This window comes from Curcuma longa, chromosome 12 (genome assembly GCF_044706935.1).
Source record: "Curcuma longa cultivar G26 ecotype Majalengka, Jawa Barat chromosome 12, ITB_CL_G26_1.1, whole genome shotgun sequence".
NCBI lineage: Eukaryota > Viridiplantae > Streptophyta > Magnoliopsida > Zingiberales > Zingiberaceae > Curcuma > Curcuma longa.
In genome coordinates this window covers 3132259-3157432 of record NC_133872.1, presented here as the reverse complement: position 1 = coordinate 3157432, position 25174 = coordinate 3132259, and the positions used below count along the sequence as shown (strand labels likewise).

The window sequence follows — 25174 nt, the reverse complement described above, 5'->3', positions numbered from 1 at the left end:
GATGGTAACTACTTGTCTCAAGCGAAATATGCATCTGATTTGCTTTTTAGATCTGATAGATCTGGTATCACAGATTCATCTACCATCACTACACCATTGAACACCAATGTTAAGTTAACTCCGTTTAATGACACACCCCTTTCCTACTTCATATCGACAACTTGTTGGTGGTCTTGTTTACCTTACAGTGACTTGCCCTGATATTGCTTATGTTATGCACAGTCAGCCAATTTATGTCTTCTCCACGAACCATTCATTTTACAACAGTTCTTCGTATTTTGCGGTATGTCAAAGGCACACTTTTCCATGGACTCCACTTTTCTTCTCATTCCTCGTTAATCTTGTCTGAATATTCTGACGCTGATTGGGCTAGCGATAACTGATCGTCGCTCTACAACTAGCTACTATTTCTTTTTGGGAGACTTACTCATTTCATGGCGCAATAAGAAGTAAACAATCACATCTCAATCTAGCACAAAATATGAATATCTAGCTCTTGCGGACACTACTTCTGAATTACTTTAGCTCCGTTAGTTACTTGAAGATATGGATGTTACATACTCCTCTCCTACTATTTTGCATTGTGATAATCATAGTGTCATCCAAATTGCTCATAATAATGTCTTTCATGAACAAACCAAACATATTGAGAATGACTCTCATTTTGTTCGACAATATGTTCAACGTGGCACTTTATAACTTGTCTCTGTTTCTTCTTAAGGCTAAACTGCTGCTCTTTTCACTAAAGCTCATCTTCCAGGACGGTTTAGTTGTTTACTTCGCAAATTCAAGTTGGTCTCTGTTATTCCACCTTGAGTTTGAGAGGAGGTGTCAGTATAATGATAATTAGAGCAGATCTAGATTAGAATCGTACAAATTTTGTCAGTGCATCGATAATTAAAATAGATCTAGACTAGAATTGTAGAGACTTTAATGGTATAAATGATGTCATTATTTTTTTATTTTAAATTATATAATTATCATTATTATTTTAACCTAAATAATATGAATATATAGCAAAGTTTCTTCTCAATCTTACCCACATTGAAGTGACATTATAAGATGTCCCCACGATACCTAACGCCACCAGACTTGACAGCCTAAAAATTAAATACGGAAAAACAAAATCTTACATCACGTTTATGTCGTTCCTGATCACCCTTTTCCGTAGTCATCACAACTGGGTAAGCAATTCAAACATTTCACAAGTATATTTTAGGGGAAAAAAACAAAAGATAATTCATTTTGAACGCACCAAATCTGGCTATGTAAGTTGAGTGTTGCTTCTGCTCGGACATAGACACAGTGCCTTCTCTTTGCAAGAAACTCTACCCATGGGCCAAATCATCCATTTGCAATCCTATCTAACCTTCATCCTCTGGTTCATCTCCTTAATTCCTCCATGGTTGTTAGTCTTCTCTTCACCTCGACAACTTCTAGAGGCAGAGTCCTCTAACGACCATCTCGCACTTTTATCCTTCAAGTCTCTCATCTCCGATGATCCACATGGAGCATTGACATCTTGGGACGACCGATCACTCCACTTCTGCAGGTGGAGAGGGGTCACTTGCAGCAACCACGATGGTCCTCAACCACGGGTTGTTGCTCTCGACCTGCAATCCCTCAACTTGGCTGGTTCGTTGTCTCCCTCGATAGCCAACCTCACTGCTCTCCAACACCTCAGTCTATCGGACAACAGATTAGGAGGGGTAATTCCGGAGTACAATTCTTTGATGCACCTTCGACATTTCAACCTGAGCTCCAATTTGTTGACAGGGACAATCCCCTCGTCATTATTCCAGAATTGTTCAAATCTCCAAAATTTCTCCCTTTCTTCTAACAACATCTATGGGAAGATCCCACCCAACATTAGCCATTGTTCAGAACTGCAATTCCTTAGTCTGGCGAGTAATATGCTCCAAGGAGACATACCCCGCAACTTTGGCTCCCTCTCGCGGCTCCACAGTCTCTTCTTGAATAACAATCGTCTCACAGGAGCCATTCCTCCTGAGATTGGCAATCGCTCAAGATTGACAGAGCTTTACTTGAACGTCAACGAACTCAGTGGCACAATTCCTGCTTCAATTGGCAACCTCTCCTCTCTTGTTGTGCTTCGACTGAACAAGAATAATCTCACAGGTACTATCCCTTCTTCTATTGGAAATCTTGTCAGCCTCACCTTACTATTTCTGTATGCCAATGATCTCTCCGGGTCCATCCCAACTGAGATAGGAGACCTTTTGAATCTGACCACTCTGTTCTTGGGTGGTAATCAACTTGTTGGAAGAATTCCGAAGAGTTTGGGGTTGTTGCACAATTTAGATGCATTGATTCTGAGGGGTAATATGCTCGAGGCAGAAGAATGCTGCTGAGTGGAATTTCCTGGATGCCTTGACCAATTGCACCAAACTCAGAGTGCTGATCTTGGAGAACAATAATTTAGGTGGGACGTTGCCAACATCTATAGCTAATTTGTCCAATTTTCTTGATACTTTGAGGCTCAGTGACAATCATATAGCTGGAAGCATTCCTGCAGAGATTGGGAGGCTTGTTAACTTGACAAGATTTAATATGTCGTCCAACTATCTCGATGGTGTCATTCCCACAGAACTGGGACGCCTTTCCAAATTGGTAGACGTAGACTTGAGTCGAAACCACTTTGATGGAGAAATACCTGCAACTGTTGGCAATGTAACTGGACTAACCACTCTTATTTTGGCTTCCAATGAACTTAACGGATCCATACCAAACAGTCTTGGGAAGTGCCGGTTAGAGAGACTGGATCTTGCTGCCAACAGATTGACTGGAGCAGTGCCCAAAGAGATTCTGTTAATTTCTTCACTCTCCATACTTCTCAATGTTTCACACAACTCACTATCAGGACCTCTGCCTCCAGAAATTGGGCACTTGAATAATCTTCAAACTATTGACGTCTCTTACAATCAACTTACTGGTTACATGCCTCCCGCCATTGCTCAATGTCAACTCCTTCAGAATCTTTACCTGCAAATGAATCTTTTCCAAGGATCCATTCCTTCGACATTTAGCCAATTGAAAGGGATTCAAGTTCTGGACATCTCCAACAACAACTTGTCTGGAAACATACCGGATTTTCTTGGGAGCTTTCACGATATGATTTATCTTAACCTCTCCTTCAACAATTTCCAGGGCGAACTGCCGAGAGATGGAGTATTTAGTAACGTTACTGTGTTCTCTGTGGTGGGAAACAAAGGACTTTGTGGTGGTGTTCCAGAGCTTGGTCTGGCACCCTGCTCTATGGGGAAGAAACATTCATCCTGGAAGCTGATCGTACCTATTTCCATTGGTGGAGGAATCTTGTGTATCAGCTTTCTCGTTGGCATCCGTACTGCTCGCCATAGGCGGAGGAGATCTTCTTCTTTCAACTCGAGCATCAAAGGCCCATACAGGAAGGTCTCTTTTGCTGAGCTCCAAAAAGCAACGGATGGATTCTCACCTGCCAATCTGGTTGGCAACGGTAGCTTTGGATCTGTTTACAAAGGTTTAACGGACTGGGAAGATCATAAGGAAGTGGCGGTGAAGATATTTGACCTTGAGCGAAAAGAGGCTCTAAGAAGCTTCACATCAGAATGTGAAATTTTGAGCACTATCAGACATCGAAACCTCGTCAAGATTTTAACAGCATGCTCAAGTATAGATTTCCAAGGGAATGACTTCAAAGCTCTAGTGTTTGAGTTCATGCCTAATGGAAGCCTGAGCAAGTGGCTCCATCCTGAAGCGAACGAGCAAGACACACAGAGAACCCTAAGCCTAGCCCAGAGATTGAATATATCCATTGATATTGCTTCCGCGCTGGATTATCTTCACCACCATGATCCATTCCCTGTCGTCCACTGTGATCTCAAGCCAGCTAATGTGCTCCTTGACCACGACATTGTTGCACACATTAGTGACTTTGGATTAGCAAGGTTTCATAATGCAAATGTTAGAACAAAGGTTAAGGCATCGACAAGTTCACTCATGCTAAAAGGAACAATTGGATATGCTGCTCCAGGGACCAAATGAGGAATATCATGCTGATGATAATCAATGAAGAAGAGATATAACAAGAAATGAGATAAGAGAAAATAATAAAGATTAAAAGGTGTTAATTAAGAGCCTAGCTTTATACCAGAGTTTTACCAGAGTACTGGACCGTACACCTGAGGAGTGGTGGCGTGATGTAGCCCTCGGTCCAGAGCACTGACCGATCACATATTATTGTGGTAGAGCAGAGGCCACGGTCAGTGTTTAACTTGTCTTCCACCGGTGAGGGCTAGAGAAAAAGTCCGTACATTTGATAACGTATGCGATAGTATATTCTGAGGAGGCTATTAGCCTACATACATATGAGTTATTACTGCACTCTGATGTCATCGGCTCATGATATGCACTTTTTAATTAAGTATATAAATGTTGATACTGTTCATAATAACTGATCAGATTGAGGTTAATGGTGATGATAAATAATGGTAATATTACCTGATTTTCAGATAACAATAAATGACTAGAATAAACTCACCACCGCCAAAATCAGCCCGATTGGACGATGAAGCAACTCTCATCCTCTCCTTCCTCGCCGCCGGAACCTCCTCCCGAGCCCTCTTCCAATGGAACCCTCCAGCCCCAATCCTTTTCCTTGCCGCGAGCCCACCCCTCACCGCCGTCAAATCCTATGACTATGCACCAAGCTGTTCATTGTTTTTTATTGCCATATTTTCAATTGAAAACAACTTCAGAAAATGCTTGTTAGAAGGATATGGATGCATAATCATACTGTGAAGCCTGGAATAATTTTAGCACATTTTTTGTAAGGCTTGGAATAATTGTAGCACTATAATTAAACATAATTATTGTAGGATATTTTTTAATTATAATTGTTGTACTTAATAATATGAATTTTTTATACATTGATAACATTTTAGTCCACATTGATAATATATTCATTTTTTTATATGATATATTTTATTTCATAATTTATTTTGATGATCGGCACATTTATGTGGAATGAGTTCACATGATTATAAAGTTTATCATGATATATTCTCGAAGCAGGTGAATATCTCCATCTATTAGTATCTTAATAATCACTCCTTTAATCTCTCTCCATATGGTATCTATCACATGCCTCAAAGTTGGCATCGTCGCCGAGCGGCAGTCACACGTCGCTTCTCTATAAATTAAAAAGGACGGCCATCTCTTCTTCGTCATTTAATTGGTTCGCAAACGGACGATCCAAGGCCATCGACATGGATAGCAGCCTTGCGCACTTCGTGTTTGTCACCTTCCCCGCCCACGGTCATATCAATCCCGTCGTCCACCTCGCTCGCCGCCTCGCCGGCGGCCCCGGCGCCCTCTCCACCGTCGCGCTCTCCATCTCCAGTTACAACCGCATGTTCACCAACGGAGCAGTTGCTAACGATGGCCTCGTCGCCTACGCCCCCATCTCCGACGGCTACGACGATGGCATCAAGGAGGAGTCGCAGTTCAACCACTTCATGTCTCAACTCAAGAGCGTCGGCTCGAGGAGCCTTTCCGCCCTGCTGGACAACCTCGCCGCCGCCGGGCGCCCCGCCACCTGCGTCGTGTACACCTTCTTCGTGCCGTGGGCGGCCGACGTGGCGCGCCGGCACGGCATCGACTCTGCCCTCTACTGGATTCAGCCGGCCACCCTCTTCTCCATCTACTACCACTACTTCCACGATTACGACGCCGTCATCACCGCCAATCTCCATGACCCTTCCTACGTGGTGAACTTTCCCGGCGTGCCGCCGGTCCGGATTCGAGACCTTCCTGCTTTCATCACCACCATCGTCCCTGACGATGACTTCTATTCGATTTTCACCGCGCTGAAAGAATTATTCGAGTCTCTCGACAGTGAGACCACAGCGACAATGAAACCAAAGGTGTTGATGAACTCCTTCGACGATTTGGAGCCCGACGCAATCGCGTCTGTCGTCGAGAACTTTCGCCTCTTCACCGTCGGGCCGGTTGTGCCATCGTGGTCGTTGACAGGGGAAGCAGAGGAGGATAAGGCGGCGGCAGTGCGGTATCTAAGGTGGCTGGACGCTCAGGAGGAGGGGTCGGTGGTCTACGTGTCATTCGGGAGCTACATGAAGCTGAGGCAGCGGGAGTTAGAGGAACTGCTGAATGGGTTGAGGGAGAGCAGCCGGCCGTTCTTGTGGGTGGTAAGGGAGAACAACCGCGGGGAATTGGACGGCCAGATGGAAGACGAAGAAGCAGGGGAGGGGAAAGGGATGGTGGTGGAGTGGTGCGAGCAGGTGAAGGTGTTGGCACACCGCGCGGTGGGGTGTTTTGTAACGCACTGCGGATGGAACTCGGTGACGGAGGGTCTGGTCTGCGGCGTGCCGACAGTGGGCTTGCCACGGTGGTCGGACCAGAAGACGGTGGCAACGCTGTCGGAGGTAGCGTGGGGGACGGGGGTGAGGGCGGAGGTGGACGACGAAGGGGTGGTGACGGCGGCGGAACTGAGGAGGTGCTTGGAGGTGGTGATGGGGGAAGGGGAGGCAGCAGAGAGGATGAGGAGCAAGGCGGCGGAGTGGAGGGGGAGGGCGAGGGACGCCGTGAATGATGGAGGATCGTCCGATCGAAATCTAAAGGCTTTCGTGGAAGCAATTAGGAAGGGAAAACTAAGTGATTAGAAAGTGGGAAGCTGCATGTCTTTTGTTTGTTTGCTTATGATTGATCTACCAGTTTGTTTGAAGCTAAAGTTGGAAGCTCTTTGTGATCGTTTCTTCTGTATTTGTTGTTGCTGTTCCATTGCTTTGTTCAGTTTAGGCTTTACTAACTGACAGTGTGTGTGCTCATACATACAAAACTTGATAAGATCATTCAGGCAATTCTATAATTTGGAAGAAACTTGACTGCAACATCATAGAAACTTCATCATTTTCTAGTAGAACAACACAACTACACAGAATGTAATTCTAAAGAATCTACAACGATATAACATGATAGTAAATGTGCAAAGATGATCCAACATATTCACACTTAGTATGATAAACCTCAGGCTCTACCCCTTCCTTTGATGAGAAACTCTGAACCAGGAAGTCATTCAGCAGTTAAGATGGGTCATAGCCAAATCTATTGGATTTGATAAATGCTACTGATCAGTGAATCATCAATGAGAGGGTTGGTGATGGGGCAAAGGTCTTTGTGACGAGCTCTAAGGAATTGGCGACTCGTAAAGTCCCAGGGATTTTTGGGACAATCAAAGAGAGTTAGAATAAGGCTAAGGTGGACATTGACCGAATCACTCCGACGATTAAGTCAACTCCGATAATCAAATAATGAAAAAGATGAAAATAATAATTGGAATTGTGTATGCACATCTACGTCTGCAAAAGCGGACTATCCTTTATACTATCTGATAGGAGAAAAACATGATCCCACGACTTCCACATTCTTTTATCCATGCTCTTAGCCATCCAAATTCGGGTTGAGGGGATGTCACATCCATCAAGCACCTCATGGTCTCACGTTCTCCTCATTTAAGTATGCGCGGTGAACATAATGAGGGTGTTTGGAACTGAGTCGAACATACGTAGGATTAGGAGAGAGCTCACGTCACAGGGTTTGAGTCGGACATAAGGAGTCGGGCGTCGAAAAGTCGGACATATACTTCCGAGTGGACTGATTAGTACTCAAGATCTTGTCTTGATCGGACCTTCTGTCGCTAATTTAGTCTTTGATCTGATCCGAGCTTTTGTCTGGAAACATGGCCCCCACGGGCGGGGTCAGCTGGTCAGGGCATGGGTGCTTGCAGCATGAGGTGGGCGGTTCGAGGGCTCATGGTTGCATTTGCGATAACATCAATCTGTGCCATGTTTCCAAATCCCTCGGCCACCATGCCCTGGTCAGTCCCGCATTCACCGTGATTTACCTATCCACAGATGGTCGGGGGGCCGATCGTGTGGGGCCGCTAGGTTGGCGGATTCCAACCTTTTGCAGCATAAGTCTCTTCGTCAAGTTTCATCGGAGAAGATAAGAGTCTGAGTGATTGAACAATTGGGTGCAGTGACTGCTCGATAGGTCAGGGACATGCATAAGATTCGGCAGGGTTGGGCCTTAACGCTGATGTGCACTGACGAGCGTTGTGGCTGGCACAGGCGGAGCCACGTTTCTAATTACCCAGCTATAGCCCGGGGGGCCGATAGCGACGAAAAAGAAAAAAAATTCGATTTAGAGATGGGAGAAAAAAATTTTAAAAGATAACTCAGTTTATACCATCGGCATAGTCCAGAGTTCAGGATTTACTACTTACCAAGCAACCTTATAATAATAGTTAGGAATTGCTATCACTGGAACAATGTCTGAATTAGTCGTGTTCCTTTTGCACTCTAATGCTCAAGTTGCTCAATTTCTTTTTCAGTTACGTTCAAGCTAAACATTTTGAAGAAGTCTAAGACTCTTGTCCATTAGTGTTGTCAACTTAGTCTTATCAGTGCTAAATTAAACTTAAGCTATGTCACTACCTGTTGATCCTTTCAATATGTAATTACATAGATGAGCAAGGAGCAACAGCACTTGACGAGTCTTTGTAGATTTTTTGTTAGCCTTTGAAAGTTCCACTACAACTTGCACTTTGTTATAGTTTGTTTTAGTTTTTAGTTTTTTGTTTTTGTTTTCAATGAAGATGATGGCGATGATAATGCTTATCTTTTATTTAGAAGAAAGTAAATTCAGGAGAAGGAAAAAAATAAAAAAATGTTTTTTTAATAAGCAGGGAGGAGGAGAAAAAGTAAATAACCTTCGGACCACGTAATCGAAAATTCACGTGATTAGTCTTATTACAAGTTTCATATGACGTTTTGTACTTGGACTAATCGTTTGTTTGTGAGATTAAATTATAAAATCAATTAGAGACTAGATTTAATACGATCAACTTTGACAAAAAAAAATCTATTTTTAAAAGCAAACTAAGTGAGGTTTTTTTTTGAATCGATTTAAATTTTAGAAGAAAAAAAGAATTTCATTGATGATAGAATTAAACTAAGTTGACTTTTAGAAATGGGGCCATATATATGTCATCGCTATTTAATTTGTCTTCAAGGAAATTTGACTTTGCCTCTATATTACATCCTTCTTTTGAAATTAATTATTCATTTTTATATATGATTTCAATTTTTGTTTTCCTCGTCAAAAGTAGTTAATTTTTAAGCCTTAGTATTTTCCAAAATGCGCTTGATCATAATGGCTTTAAGAAAATTATTTTATTGTTACAATAGCCTTATCTAACACAAAAGTATCTGTTTTATTTTCATAAATTATTATCTAAATCATTTATTTATAACGGAGAGGGAAAATTTTAAGAATAAAATACATATTTTAAAAGGTATTTTAATATTAATTAGATGTTAAAGGGATTTTGAAAAGGCAATGACTATTAAGGCATTATGAAATACTTTTTTTTTTTTTTTTTTGATAATATAAGTATTTGAGCCTTGCTCTCAATTAATCTTGAGGATTAACGATCTTCTTTCTTGGTGGTCATAATGATATTCTGCGCGACCCACACTGCGCGATCCCGTGCGCGACACAACCGACCCTCATCGCTTCCAGCCACCCTCGCCACGTCGTCCAGTCACCGCCGGCCACCGGACCAGGCCCGATCGACGCACCACTCGCCGGCGCGTCGTCGGATTCCGATCGGAATCCGACGCCGGCCGACGCGCCAACGAGTGGCGCGTCGATCGGGCCCGGTCCGGCGGCCAGCGGTGACCGGACGGCGAGGCGAGGGCGGCCGAAAGCGACGGGGGTTGGGCGGGCGGATCACTGTGCATTCCCAAATTTGGGCGGTCAGATCTGGCTCTCGATCGCGTGATGGATGGTGGATCGTGAGTCGCGCACGAGGCAGTCGCGCAGAATATCAAAATCGTATATATATATATATATATATATATATATATATGTTATCCTGTGCAACACACTCGTGCACGACGTCTGATCCATCGCCGCTGTCGTCGCCCCCGCTGCCCCATCCAGCTATTGCCGGCGCTCCGTCCGACGGCGGATTTCGATCGGAATCCAACGAATTTGGTCGGAAACAGGGTCGATCATGGTCGGTAGTGGCGCGCGCCACTGTCGACCGTAATCGGCCCGGTTTCCGGCCAATTCGTAGTCGTCTGACGGCAGAGGATGGGCCGCCGTCGCACGGCGATCCTTCCTCGGTCGGTCTCCGGCCCGATCGCGGCCGCCAAGTGGCCCGCGCCACTGCCAGTCGCGATCAGGCCGGATTCCGATCAAATTGCGGTCAGAGACCGGCCGAGGAAGGACCGTCGTGCGACGACAACTCGTCCTCTGCCATCCGGCGATCGCGAATTGGCCGGAAACATGCCCAATCGCGGTCGACAGTGGCCGCGCCACTGTCGATCCTGTTTCCGATCGAAATTCGTCGGATTCCGACCACTATCCAGTCGGAATCCGACACCGGACGGAGCGCCGGTGAGCTGCGTGCCGATTGCGTCCGAGGGAGAGGTCGACGGTGGTCGGACGACGCGGCGAGGGCGGCGGTAGCGGCGATGGATGTTCTTTTGTGAGATATAGATGTGATGGGGACATGTGTAAAGATATAAATTTGAAAGGGACTCTTTCATCTTAATTCTTAATTTAAAATATCTTTTTCTAATAATTCAGGGATGTCATAGACTAATCCTTTTGATTTATTTATTAGGCAAATTTAAAATACAATTAATGTACATTCAGAATTAAATAAATATTATTTGATAGAATTGGATTTTTGATTTTTTTTTTTAAAATTGCTTTAAAAAATTGATTTTTAGTATTTTTTATGAGAACCAGGAATTAATACTAAATATTGTCAAATTTTCATGAGAGCGTATTTCAAATCGAAATTAAAATCATGCAAGATTAAAGTGCGAGGAACTTTAAATGATCCTCAAACATCCAATTAACTTGCATTTAAATTTTACACAGAACTAGAGAATTAATAAATATTTTTTTAAAAAAAAGCATACGATTGGAAAGTGATTTGTTGGAAAATATACAAGAGGCGTGATTGAAATTAATTTTAAAGACTAAATTGAGAGGGAAATTGCTTGTGCTTATCTCAAACCTCACAATCAAACTAAGGCTGTCCCACTTCAAAGATTCGATAAAGATAAGCAAATTTTAAAATGAGGTTATGGACTGATTTCTATATAATTTATTTTTTATACATCTTCCAAATTAAAAGCTTCAGTATATTCAATGCAAATTTTCACAATAAAAACACATTTTGTATAGGACAAGGGGGCAAACTTTGCAAATGTTTTGCTCAAGTAAAAATAAAATAAAATAAAATAAAAACAATTCTCATATTTTTGTTTATTAATTACATTAGATGATATAAAATATTAAATCTTTGTATACATTTAAATTTTAAAATTATATCTTGTTATTTCTTTGCCCGTATTACACGAGTCAAAGTCACCTCAAAATTATGACAATAATTTTGAGTGAAATTGTTGCTTCTATCCTTACTCCAAAAATATTTTGTTTTTTTCCTTTTAAAAAATTTGTTAGATTTTGAAACACTCTAAACACGCTTCATGTCCTTATCACTCACTATCGGCTTCATAAAACCATGTGTAGATAAACTCTACACAAAATTATTTTTGAGTCTTTTTATTTTTGCAAAAATAAAAAAATTATTTTGATTATCTTAAAAAAAACTCTATTTTAAAAATAAAGGTTATTCTATTATATTTTTCATTTTAAAAATATACTTATTTCAATATCTTTTTAATAGCTATAGCTCATAACTAGTAAAATTGCTCTAAATTAATTAAAATTATTATATATAAAATATTATTATATAAAAAATATTAATTTATTTAAAATCATTATCTACTATATAAAATGGCGACCATTATACACGTTATGTTATGGACATAACTGTTAAAAATATTTTGAGTGAAATAAATTAAAATATGATAGATCATCTTTTGATTATTTTTTTCAAACGGAATTATCTTTTTGACGAAAGGTGCTCTTTAATTTCTACTCATTTTTTAATAAAAAATAAAATCTTGATATATATATATATATATAATATCTTTTATATTTTTTAAAAAAAGGGATACCATCTAATTTTCGCTGAAACAAAAATCTTAATCATCATCAATTGTTTCTCGATCTCCAGTTGGGTAATTATAATAAAATTTCTAATCCAAGTTACAGGGCAACAAAAAAAACTCTAAATCAATCATTTTAATTTTTTATTAAAAGAACATTCAACATATAATTATTCGACTATCCTCCCACACTTTTATGATTATTATTTCTCACCTAAATCTCCCTTTTAAATCTTAAATCTTAAATCGATCTGACACATTGTAGTAGTTATGAACTGCAACTATACATGTTCAACTACGATTTTATAATTGCTACAACGTGAATATTTGATGAGTCAATCAAATCCATGTTGTAACAATTACGGTTTTATAGATGTTACAATGTGAATGATAGATGAACAAGATTGAATCAGCGTTATAGTAGTAACAAAATCGTAACTATTATAATATGAATATTTTTGAACAAGTTAAATATGTATTATAATAATTAAGAAATCGTAGCTACCATAACATATGTAACAACTACTGTTTCGTAGCTGCTACAATATGTATAGCAACTACGGTTTCGTAATTGTTACAACGCATTTGACCTATTTAGGATTTAGATAATAATGAAAATAGTATTAAAAGACAGTTGGATAATTATACATAAAAATATTGTAGTAATTATGATTTTATAATTGATATAATATATGTAGTAGTAGTTACTATTTCGTTAGTGTTATAGTATACTTATTGATTCAGAATTTAAATAATAATAAAAATAATATTAAAAGATAATTAGATAATTAATACGTAGATTATTGGTGGAAAGATGGATTAACGGGGAAGTGGAATATTTTTTTTTATGAAAATTCAGATAGGATGTCCTTGGATAATTCATCGTGAGATATTTTTTTTTATAAAAAATCAAATAGGACGGTGCGCTTGTTTCTTTTGTCCAATTATAAATACCCAACCCGATTTATTTATTTTTTGCTTGTTTATTAAAAAAAGAGCAAACAGAAGCGTGAAAAAGAGCGAGAAGGGAAAAAGAGTTATTTGCAAATTGCTAATTGGATAGAAACGAGAACAAGAACCCTAAGCGTCATCGTCATCGAGCTCAATTCCAGTGGGCACTTTTCTTGATCCCGCCGCCGCCATTTCTTCTTCTCTGGTTCTTGATTGAATCTTCCGCCTATAAACATCAAACTCCTCCTCATCTTTTTCGTCATCGTCTTGTGCTTTTTTGCCCTTTTCTCTCATCGTCGTCTGGTTCTGCTGTGTCAAAGAATTGATTTTTCTTTCTCTGTAGTCTGCCATGGTTGAGAGCGAGCTCATACCAGGGCTTCCGGAGGAAGTCGCTCGTGAGTGCCTCATCCGACTCCCACTCGATGCCCTCCGCGCCGCCCAGGGCGTCTGCAGGCACTGGAAGCGCGACGTCGCCTCCCCGCCCTTCCACCGCCTCCGCAAGGCGGCCGGCCTCGCTCGACCTGTCATCGCCCTCGTCCAGTCTGAGCCCGACCGCACCTTCTCCCCCGCCGGCAAGCACTCCTTCCCTTCCCCTCTTGTTTACCGCATAGCCCTGTTCGAACCGATCGCCGGCGTCTGGACCTCGCCCCCGATGATTCCCCGCCGTCCACACGGCCTCCCGCTCTTCTGCCAGATGGCCGCCGTCGGGAGAGAGCTGGTGGTGATCGGCGGGTGGGACCCTCGCACCTGGGCTGCTACCGACGAGATCCACGTCTACGACCTTGTGTCCGGGGCCTGGCGCCGCGGCGCGCGGATGCCGGGCCCGCGGCGGTCCTTCTTTGCCAGCGCCGCCGCTGAGGCGGAGGGGCGTTGGATGGTGTTCGTGGCTGGCGGGCACGATGAAAGCAAGAACGCGCTGCGCTCCGCCCTGGCCTACGACGTGGCGGCGGACGCGTGGGTGCAGCTGCCGGACATGACGCGGCCGCGCGACGAGTGCAGGGGGTTCTTCGCCGGCGGCGCCTTCCGCGTCCTCGGGGGCTACCCCACGGAGGCGCAGGGTCAGTTCTCGCGGACCGCCGAGGCATTCGACGTGGCCACCTGGCGGTGGGCCGCGGAACGGAAGCCAGCGCTGGAGGAGGCGGCGAGCCTGCGGATGTCCGTGGTGGCCGAGAAAGGGAAGATCTACATGTGCCGGGAAGGAAGGGAAGTGGAGATGTTGGAGGAAGGCAGCGGAGGGGGGTGGCGGAGGGTGGCGGAGCTGCCGCGGGAGGTGACGGCGACACTGCAGATGGTGGCGTGGGAAGGGGGGCTGATGGTGCTCGGCTCAGGGGCCCACCGCCGGGCCCTGGTGGCGTACGTTTTGGACATGGACGGTGAGGATGACAAGGGGACGAAGACATGGCGCGAGGTCGCCGTGCCGAGTGAGTACTCGGGCCATGTCCAGGCTTCCTGCAGCTTCCTAGTGTAGTTAAAAATCCACCACCAAACTGGAGTTGGAGCAAGGTCTCTGTTTTTGCTCCTGTTACAGCTCTGTGAAGAAGAGTAAATATGTGAATTTTGCTTGCATATTAACCAATATTGAGTGGAGATTTTGCTACTTTTAATCGGCCATCAAGACAGTTTTTTCTGATCCTTTGTCCGAGAAATCACTCTTGCTGTGCCCTTCTTCCTCTATGCCTGTTAGTACTGGTAGATCATTGGAATTGCGTGGCCAAAGGAGTCTCTATCTGCTAAGGGAGATGCCGAAGATAAAATATTTTCACACATTTTTCATGCTAACAAAGAAAAGCCTCAAACATATTCATGTCCATAGCATGGGCAAACCTCTTGGATGGAGAACCTACTTCCTCTTCTTCTTGAGGCAGATCATTATCCTACTTATCGTCAAGGCTCCATCATCACTTTGGTTCTACTTCTGGTCATCTCTCCACAGAGCATCAAGGATACATTAACAGGTCCTTGCAAGAATACATTAATCACAACAGTAACACAAAAATGACCAAAAAAGTAACTCCAAAAGACTAGTATCAGTGTTGGCATTCTTCCTGATGAAAATAATCCCAAACAATCCCTGAGTATCAGTGTCATCCATAATCTTTTCTCCCTTGAGCTGCAATTCGGACATTCTCCTCGACAATCTAAGAATCACTACTTTTGCGCTATTAGACTTTGAAGGATCAATCCACAGGAAATATTCAGAATCACCATTCTGCACATGAAAATATATAACTTAGCAAAAATGATCAAAATAAAATGAGGGAAAAAGTGGTTACTTACTGTTTCTTTCTTGCAACTACAAGCTAAAAATTGTTTGGAAATAATTATCATTTGCTAAGGGGATTGAGCATGTACCTTTTAGTGCTTTTAAGCATTTGACTAATTACATAGCAAACTCTCCAAAAATCTAATTTCTGATCTTTGATTATTATCTCAAGGTTCTTTTTCTTTTTTGTCAATTGTGCATACAAAACTAGTCACAATAATGAAATTATACCTTTTAATAGGCGCAAGGTCATCAATAAGAGCATCCACCAATCTTTGTACTAATTTCTAAAGAGAAGATCAAACTTGGTTGTCTTGTATGTCATCAAACTTGGGCATACCGTGTCCACAATCTCCTTCACCGTGAGCTTGGTTATCTTGTATGCCATCAGTGCCTTCCACCAATACTTTGATGAGCATATAATGTAAGCCTTCATCGCCGCCATCGCAAGAAGAGGCCTGGGGTTCATAGGAGACCAATCCATATGAAAAGAAGGGAGGAGAGGGTCAGAGATCATCAATGTCAGGGGCCAATGGACAACATAGAAGGAAAGGCAAACTACTTTCATTTACACTTCTAAAATGATCGACCTCCAGCAAGACTCTAACTTCAAATTCCAATTTTCCTAGTTACTCTCTCTATCTCCAACAAATCTTCACTGTTATCTTAAGCTTCAGCTTTGGAGATGACTAACTTTACTAGACTACACACTTCACTTCTCCTGTTGGGTTGCTTGAGATAGTTGTTGATTCCCTATGTTCTGCAGCATCCTTCGTGCCACTGCCATCGATCAATCAATTGCTAGAACTAGTCATCGGTCGATATATTCAGCGATCAATCAAATAGATATGTGCAAGCCAACATAGGAGCATCAATACACAACAGTGCAAGATGTACAACCTTACCTATACATATATATTCAAGACATTATACAAATGATTGAGATTCACTTTATTATTATTATTATTATTATTATTATTATTATAGATTTGTGAGGAGGTATTATTATAGATTTACCACTATTATTATTATTATTATTATTATTATTATTATTATTATTATAGTGATTAATTGATTTGTGATGAAATCAATCATTGAGAAATTGCAGTTCTTTGTACATAAAATTATTAATTATCTTTTGCTGAGATTTGAACCCTTATTAACCTTGCTGAGAAGCATAATCAATCCTATGCTATCAACCACCTTGGTAACTCAATGCATCAATTGATGTTTATATAGAATTATGTGTTGGGATATACCCCATAAACAAATAGTTTCTTATTGAATTTTTTTCGATAATATTTTTTACTGTGCTAGTTTTTTTTGGGATATATCGTAAATAAATCAACAAAATATAGGTAACTGTTTAGCATGACACATTCAATGCATGGATCTATTACATGTTATAACTGATAGTATGCTACATCATGCTACAATTTTTCATATTATCTATCATTATAGATACTCAAAGATCGATATACATATAATTGCACATTCTTAAAAAAAACTTCTCGATATCCAATTATTCCTTTTCAAAAATATTATTCCTAACCATCCACACATGTATCATGGATATCATGATAGGTGTTCAGCCTTAGCCCTTAGCCAAGGTATATTAATACTTTATAAATATTAAAAATTTCTGAATTATTATTTTACTTTATATATTGTATATAAGTGTTATTAATAAGAGGTTTATTTAAATATAATAATCTAAATTTGTTTGTAATTAAAAAGCGTTATTATTATTGGAATTAAAGTACTTTATATAATTTGATTATGTAGCACTGAAATATGATTAATTTTGAATTTCTAATAATTTCCATCATCAAGTAGAGCATTCAATGATGTTTATATATGATTAGATCTTAATTTTTTGTAATTAATAAAATCCTATTTATGATTTTTTTGACTGAGTAATGACAAAAATAACATAATGTCAAAACTTCTTGCTATATTGTAAATATAATAAAATAAATAATTAGAAATATTAATGTACAAGATAAAATCTATTCTTAGTAAAAAAATAGAAATGAACTATTCTCTTAATATTAATTTGGGACTTGAATAATAAGAGCGCTCAATTTATGATTGATCATAAATACAAAATATCTGATTAATGATCGAATTAATGATTGAATAAAATTTTAAATTTTAATTAGTGATAAAATAAATTTTCGATCACTAAATTAACGATCAAATAAAATTTTTAATCATAAACTAACAACTGAATAAAATTTCGATCGATGTTTACAAACCAAATAAAATTCGATCGCTGCTAATTTAACGATCGAAAATTTATTTATCACTAAATTAGATATGAAATTTTTTTCGATCGCTAAATGAATTACGGAATAAAATTTTGATTGTTATTTAACAGCAGAATAATTTTTTAATTATAAATTAATGATTAAATAAAATTTTTATTATTAAATTAATGATAAAAAAAATTAAATTAGAGATGAAAATAAAAAAACAATTGCTAAAAAGTAAGGGGGCGTTTGGTTTGAAATTTTTTTTCTATTTTCTATTTTTCATTTTCTATTTCTGTTTTTCTATTTTCTGATATAGTTTTTAGAAAACAGAAAATACGTTTGGTATGATATACTATTTTTTATTTTCTAGAAAATAAAATTAAAAAATGCATTTGGTTTATTAATATAAAAATTTATAAATAAAATAGATTTTTTTAATAAAAATACCATCTTATCATGGAAAAAGAAAAATCATACAAGAAAAAGATCAACCATATTAGAAAGGGATCAAATCTGACCTTCTAATATAATATTAAAAAACTTCAAATGCACCGTGAAATCTAATTAAAATCAAATTAATTAATTCAATAAATTTTAATTTAAATATTTATAAAATTAAAAAATAATTTATTTTAAATTTTTTTAAAAAAATTAATGAATTATATTTATTAATTTAATGAATTATTTTATTAAAATAATTATTTTAATAAATTATTTTATTAATATATATAAATTTCTTTTAAATTTTAAAAAATAAAATTAATAAATTATATTTATTAATTTAATGAATTATTTTATTAAAATAATTATTTTTAATGAATTATTTTATTAAAATAAAATTATCAAAATATATTTATTATTTCAATAAATGATTTTATTAAAATAAATATAAATTTATTTTAAAATTAAAAAATAAACTTAAAGAATTAGATTAATCAATTTAATGAATAAAATAATTATTTTTATTAATATATATAAATTTATTTTAAATTTTTTAAAAAAATTAAAAAATTATATTTATTAATTTAATGAATTATTTTATTAAAATAATTATTTTTAATGAATTATTTTATTAAAATAAAATTATCAAATTATATTTATTAATTTAACTAATTATTTTATTTAAATAAATATAAATTTGTTTTAAATTTTAAAAAATAAAATTAAGGAATTATATTTATTAATTTAATGAATTATTTTATTGAAATAATTATTTTTAATAAATTATTTTATTAAAATATATTTATTTATTTTAAATTTTAAAAGATAAAATTAAAAAATTATATTTATTAATTTAATAAATTATTTTATTAAAATTATTATTTTAATGAATTATTTTATTAAAATAAAATTATCAAATTATATTTATTAATTTAATAAATTATTTTATTAAAATAATTATGCGATGAGGAGGTGTGCGGCACTGTAGCCGCCTTTTCTCATTTTCTATTTTTCAATCACAGTTTTCATTCTCTATAGAAAATGATATTTTATTATTTTATTATTTTATATTTTCTTAGAAAATGACTTCTCATTTTCTTGAAAATGAGATTGAAAAACACAAAGCAAACAGTAACTTCTAGAAAATAAAAAAATGAAAATGGAAAATGACTAAACCAAACGTCCTCTAATTTTCCCAGATCTTTCACACTGCTCATCAAATTCTTCCTCAATCTCTCTCACTGGTAGGGCAGCGATCTCTCTTATCGGGTTCTCTCCCTCTTCACTCTCCCCCTCCTCTGTCGATAGCTGAGGCACGACCTCGCGTGCCCGACCTCGGTGTGTGTCTACAACCTAGCTGTGTGCTTACAACCATATTGTTATGAGGCCATAGGCGAGCTGGTGCCTCAATCACGGCGAGGTCACGCCCTGCCTCGCGGCGAGGTCCCGCCCGGCCTTGTGACCTCCCCAGATGCTTGAGACTAGGTAGTGAGTGTAAGATACCGGAAAAAAAAATTCAACATGGATACGAAAAGATTCGTCTCGCGGAGACGAACCAAACAAAACTTGTTTGGACCAAATCGGAGGTCGTTTGACCCCTGAATCAAGCGAACCAAACTTGAATTGGTTTGCTACAGTACCAATTCATGTCAAATTGAGTTCTGTTTGGGTTCGACTGATTTAAGCTGGCTCGACCAGATCAGTTGGGTTAGGCTGGTTTGGGTTAGTGGATGAAGTAATGGGTTATTGGATCTAAACCCGTTAAGCTAAACCATCCTATAAGAAAGCTATAGTGGGTTCTCCGATCGCGAGCTCGCTGGGCTTCCTCTTCCAAACGCCTCCCTTCCTCCTTTCTCCGCCGACGCCAACTGAAGGAGCTGCCGACACCGGTGCTAGATTTGAAGAGGATCGTCGGCGATCGGAGCTGGGATTGGCTGGTCGTTGATCGAGCGGAGGTGCACCGGCAAGCAGAGGCAGATCAAACCGAAAGGGAAGAAGCCGAATCGGTAAGGGTTTTAGTTAGATTTCGAGTTTGTGATCGGTTCTTGAGTTGGATGGCTTTCCATTTGTTGGATCTTGATGGTTTCATTCCCACAGTTCGGTAAAGTGGGTTGCCGATCAGTGCTTGAGGAAACTTCGGTTGCAAGGGAAGAGAAAAGGAAGGGGAACAAAGGTAAGATAGGTGTCCTTGTTCCGATTTTAGTTGAAATTGTTGGATTCCTTTGAGTTCTTTGGATCTTGCTGGTTTTCTTCCACAGTTCGTAAAGTGAGCTGAACGGCTGAGGTTTGGTTGGTGGCGCTAGAAAAAGGAATTACATCAAAGTTTGGGAATTAGGGCACAGCTGATTAGAGGTAAGACTTCTTGTGGATGATATTTGGATTAATCTTGATAAGCAATAGAATTGTAGACGGGTTGTGTGATGTTAGGGTGTGTTGGAACAGAGTTACTGTTTGTTCCATTTTGTTGATTGGCAATTGTGGACTTGTGTAAGTTAATCCTAACCCTAGGACATTGATTCGAGTGCTTGGTTGGGTTTGAGGATGTTATGTTATTTAAGGTTTGATCAGGTGATTTATATTGATAGGGCTTGGAATTTAAATTCAGGATGGTTGGATTAACCCTGGACTCAGTTAGGGTTTTCTTTTAATTTTGTTATATGCATTGATATTTATGGGCAGTGATTGTAACTGCAGGACTTTGATTGATTCGATTTGATCGATTGTGGATAGTATCAGACGCGGATTCTCTGCGATTATACGCGACAAATCTGAAAGCGGGTACCTTGACTTATCCTTATAGATAGGTCTTTACGATATGTGTAACTGCTAGCTATCAGTAAATCATGTTTCTGTTCGTAGTTTCTTCACTTGATACTTTGATCTACTTTTTACATCAGTCCTTATTGCTATTTGATAGTATCAGATACTTATTCATATTGTGGATATCAGTTAGTCATTTATCTTGCTATCATCTGATTCATGTGCCATGTTTGGTTATCCGATCCTTATTGTTATTTGACACCACCTGATACATGTTCATATGCTTTAGCTTGGTTTATCTTACTCTGTATCGGTGTTTATGCTGGATGTGAGACCTTATATCATTCTGATTATTGGAGCATATGACATGGACCGGTAGTTGGATAGGTGGTGCATGAACCATACTTATGGATATGTAGTGGGATATATGATGCATGGATTAGTGTCATACATCATGCTTGCATATATTGCAACTGACGTGTGGGATTCCATTGTTGTTGAGTCCGGCGTCAGTTACATGCGAGCTACCAACCCAAAGGGTGTGTGTAATTGCATGTCTTGTGATCATCTGCTCCTGCTCCTATTTTAGTCGAGTCGCTCCTATTATAGTGGTAGCACAGTTTGAGCTCGTCACTCTTATATGATTTACACACACACACTCCACTCATTGGTTAGTGGAACCTTTAGGTTGGTGCATACTTGCCCTGACAGGAGCTCCGCTAGACCACACAGGATAGTGATTTCGTAGCGTGGTAGCATACAGGGATCCTTCCTCTGTCATTGTGACCAGGAGATGAGAGCTTGCTCGCCCACTTATGATTTGGGTTACCAGGATAGGTGTACACCTCGAGGACATCCTGTCCACTCGGTCACGCAGGAGCAGTGACGACAGAGTGCACAGAGGTCACAGCCCTACCCACGCGACTTCACCACTATGGCTGAGTGATCTGACGGGTTTTATTTCCCACGCGACCTCACCACTAGAGGGGTGACTGATCTGACTGGCGTCAGGGGTGACCAGGACATGCATTGCACCATGTGCATACTGCACTGATTGCATTTGTTTGGGATTGTTGCACTTGTTTGATGCACTTGGATGACATGCATATACAGGAGACCTATGTAATGGTTTTAGGACTACTGTCACTTTATCACTTGATTATCAGACTCTGGTATGTACAGATCTACTGTTGTTCAGTTTTCATATCTATTTACCTTTCAGTAGACTGTACAGCATGATATTCCTGATGATAGCTTTTATACACATATCTGCTAGATACCCGCTGGGTTTCTTTTGGAACTCACCCCGTGTTACCTGTATGTCTGTTTCAGGTTGATGCCGTCTGGAGAGTTGCACTGCTAGTCCCGAACCTTGTGTTTTTTGATTTATTTACTTTACAGTTTACGTGTATTTGGACATGTTGGACTTCTGGATGTGTTTTCCCTTTAGTACTTGGTTTTCCGCTAATTCAATATTTTTGATTTCCGTTATGAGTTACCTATACGGATTTATGGATGGATCTGATATGCATGCGTGGTTGTTATATTAGACTTGATGATACTATTAGTGGTCATGTTGGTCACTTTGTCGTTTCATTTCATTTTCTGTTATCTATATATATCCATAGCATGTTATGGATTCTATATATATTGTTTGTATTCAGGGAAAGTCAATTGTTACAGGGGAAATGCTGCCGAAATTTCTCGAAAAACCGTCTCCCAGGGCGTAACAGTGAGGCCACGAGCGAGTTAGCGGCCGAGCCTAGCCTCGCGAGCTCCGCAGCATATTCGCGAGGTCGGGCACGAATGCATCTCGAGTCAGGAGTGCGTGCAGCTTTGTCAAGCGGTAGGGATAGGAATGAGATTTTTTTTTTTTGATAAAAAATACCAAAATTCTTTTGGGAATTCAGACATTTTATTTTTTTTCCGATACATAACTTTCATAATACTATTTGCGCAGATATATTTCTCTATTTGATTCGTTCTTAGAGTATTTAAAGACAACCTTCATTGTGCACTGCCTTTTGCTATATAACTCCAATTATTGTTGTTTTTATCATGTTTATAACTCCAATTGTTATTTAGTTTTTCTTAATATATATCATTAGAATTTTTAATATGCGTTTTTTGGATTAATTAAATTAATATGTATAGTCATTTCAATATGTATATCATTAATTAGATTGTAATGATTTAATTAAGTATAACAATATGATGTTTATCTTTACTCGATCGGTTAATAATGTTGCAATTTTATTCTCCTTATGTTACAATGAATATGAATAAAACTTGAATATATAATTAATGAATATTTTGATAGAATTGAAAAGTTTATGAATTTCATTAAATGTCATCCAAACTGTATGGATGGTGACAAGTTAAGTTGTCCATGTTCTCCACACAAATATAGAAATACAACTTTCCGTTATGAAGTTACTGCCAAAGTACATCTAGGTAAATATGATTTTATTTAAAATTATTATAACTAGTACTATCATGGAGAGCTTTATTTGAATGAATCAATTAGACATTCTATTGCTTCGCCATCTGCATCTATTGCTCAAGAGGAACATTTAATAACAATACAATGTAATCAATGATTTATGATGCGTGAGTGCGCTTGGTTATTTGAACATAGATGAAATACCAACACTTGCTGTCCAAAAACTATATGATATGTTAAAAACTAGTAAAAGACAAATTTGGAAAGACATTCCTTCTTTTCATTCTAATATCAATTATTGCAAAGCTATTGAACATCAAGGTAGATTACCATTTCTCAGAATAATGTTATGATGACATTTGTCAATTGATATCAGAGTTGCTCCTTATTGATAACATAATGACTAATAGTACAAAGAAATTTGTTAGGGATTTAGATTTACCTGTAAAAAGGTTGATTATTGTATAAATAACTACATCATCTTTTAGAATGATGATTGTCACGTCCCGTACAAGCTAGGCTTACCTCGATGTTAGCTTCGCTCTTCAAGCGTAAACTGTAACAATGTCAGAGCAAAATATATAAATAAAAACTAACTGAATTAGCTACATGCATATCGATCGAACCCATGTTTTTATATATGTACATATTCAAAAAGGTGAACTTCAACAACAACACTAATTTTAGATAATTCCATGACACCAAGTTCAATTTACTTCAAGAACAACAAACCATTATTACTAAATTAGTTGTTGAATACAGATTAAATTACACATTGATTTATAGGCTAATCCCAGACTTAGAGTCTGTGTAGTCATGAAAGGAGAATGGTTGATTACTTTGACCTCTAGTCATCACACCTCTTAAACCTTATGAAGGGATTGAAGACAAGTAGTAAAGTGGCTAAGGCTTAGATCGACATGGCCTACAACCCAAAACATAGGATGCCATTTGTAGCAATGTGTTCTACTCAATTAGACAAACTCGCAACATAACCCAATCACAAATCTTTTTTTTTTCTTTTGGCCCCTAGACAAGAAAAACGTTAAACATATACAATAACATTCTATATTCCCATTCATCGTGGATAAGTCAATGAGTCTAGAACAAATTCAAGAGTCTAGAACAAATTCAAGAACCTTATCAAGAAATACACAAGGTCCATTAACAAATTCCACTGAATATGCATATGCACCGAATAGCTCTAACTCTACATGCTCTAGCACACCACTAAACCTAAGCTCTATACCTTGTGGTCATACCTTGTACGAGCTAGGCTTGTTGCGACGCTAGTTTTACTCTTCGCGCGTGAACTGTAACAATAAAGGGCAGCCCGGTGCACGAAACTCCCGCCATGCGGGGTCCGGGGAAAGGATCCATTGTACGCAGCCTTACCTTGCCTTTGGCAAGAGGCTGTTTCCAGGATTTGAACCCGTGACCTCTAGGTCACATGGCAGCAACCTTACCGTTGCGCCAAGGCTCCCCTTAACAATGTCAGTACAAAATACATAGACAAAAACTAACTAAACTAACTACATACATATCTCTGAAATAACTCCACTAATATTATATACAAATTTCAGTAATTAACTTGAAGGTCAAAAAAAAAAAAAGGAGAGTGAGCATACGATGCAAAATGGAGATAAAAAAAGTGTGCATGAAAATACAATCAATGTGAAGAATAACATAATTTGCTTGTTATATTTCCATATCGTTGGTCTTTTGTTTTCTTCTAAATTAATTTTCATTGGTTCTCCTTAATTTCTCATTTTTCAATATTATCATATTATAGTACTTTATCTGACAAATCAATATAATTTTATTAAATGGGTGAACGACATGCAATACACCTATCAAGGATGTGTCGTAGAAGTAAAGGTGGATGATACATAATAACAAATTTAATTTTTTGATAACGTGTTATTATACTTTCCCAACATGCATCACA

General features: G+C 38.5%; 2 protein-coding genes, 1 long non-coding RNA gene and 1 pseudogene across 3 annotated transcripts; all 4 read left to right on the top strand.

Annotated features, from left to right (window-relative positions):
* Positions 1-1334: 1334 nt before the first annotated feature.
* LOC141843464 (uncharacterized) lies at positions 1335-4044 on the top strand (annotated as a pseudogene).
* A 1193-nt stretch (positions 4045-5237) lies between these two features.
* On the top strand, positions 5238-6784 carry LOC141843579 (cyanidin 3-O-rutinoside 5-O-glucosyltransferase-like). The gene has a single exon (XM_074731635.1). The coding sequence runs from the start codon at positions 5268-5270 to the stop codon at positions 6678-6680; it is 1413 nt and encodes a 470-aa protein (XP_074587736.1). The 5' UTR covers positions 5238-5267; the 3' UTR covers positions 6681-6784.
* Positions 6785-13153: 6369 nt separating this feature from the next.
* Positions 13154-14668, top strand: LOC141842678 (F-box/kelch-repeat protein At1g15670-like). Its single transcript, XM_074730716.1, has one exon. It carries the CDS (start codon positions 13414-13416, stop codon positions 14530-14532), a length of 1119 nt encoding a protein of 372 aa, XP_074586817.1. The 5' UTR covers positions 13154-13413; the 3' UTR covers positions 14533-14668.
* A 5184-nt stretch (positions 14669-19852) lies between these two features.
* Positions 19853-22269, top strand: LOC141842670 (uncharacterized). Its single transcript, XR_012602953.1, has 5 exons — positions 19853-20029; positions 20121-20196; positions 20282-20375; positions 20718-20801; positions 22116-22269. It is a non-coding gene; the product is annotated as an uncharacterized LOC141842670 (long non-coding RNA).
* Positions 22270-25174: the final 2905 nt, after the last annotated feature.

Bases quoted from the DNA above. Each gene is read 5' to 3' on its own strand.
- LOC141843579 (XM_074731635.1), top strand. From the start codon at position 5,268: ATGGATAGCAGCCTTGCGCACTTCGTGTTTGTCACCTTCCCCGCCCAC.
- LOC141842678 (XM_074730716.1), top strand. From the start codon at position 13,414: ATGGTTGAGAGCGAGCTCATACCAGGGCTTCCGGAGGAAGTCGCTCGT.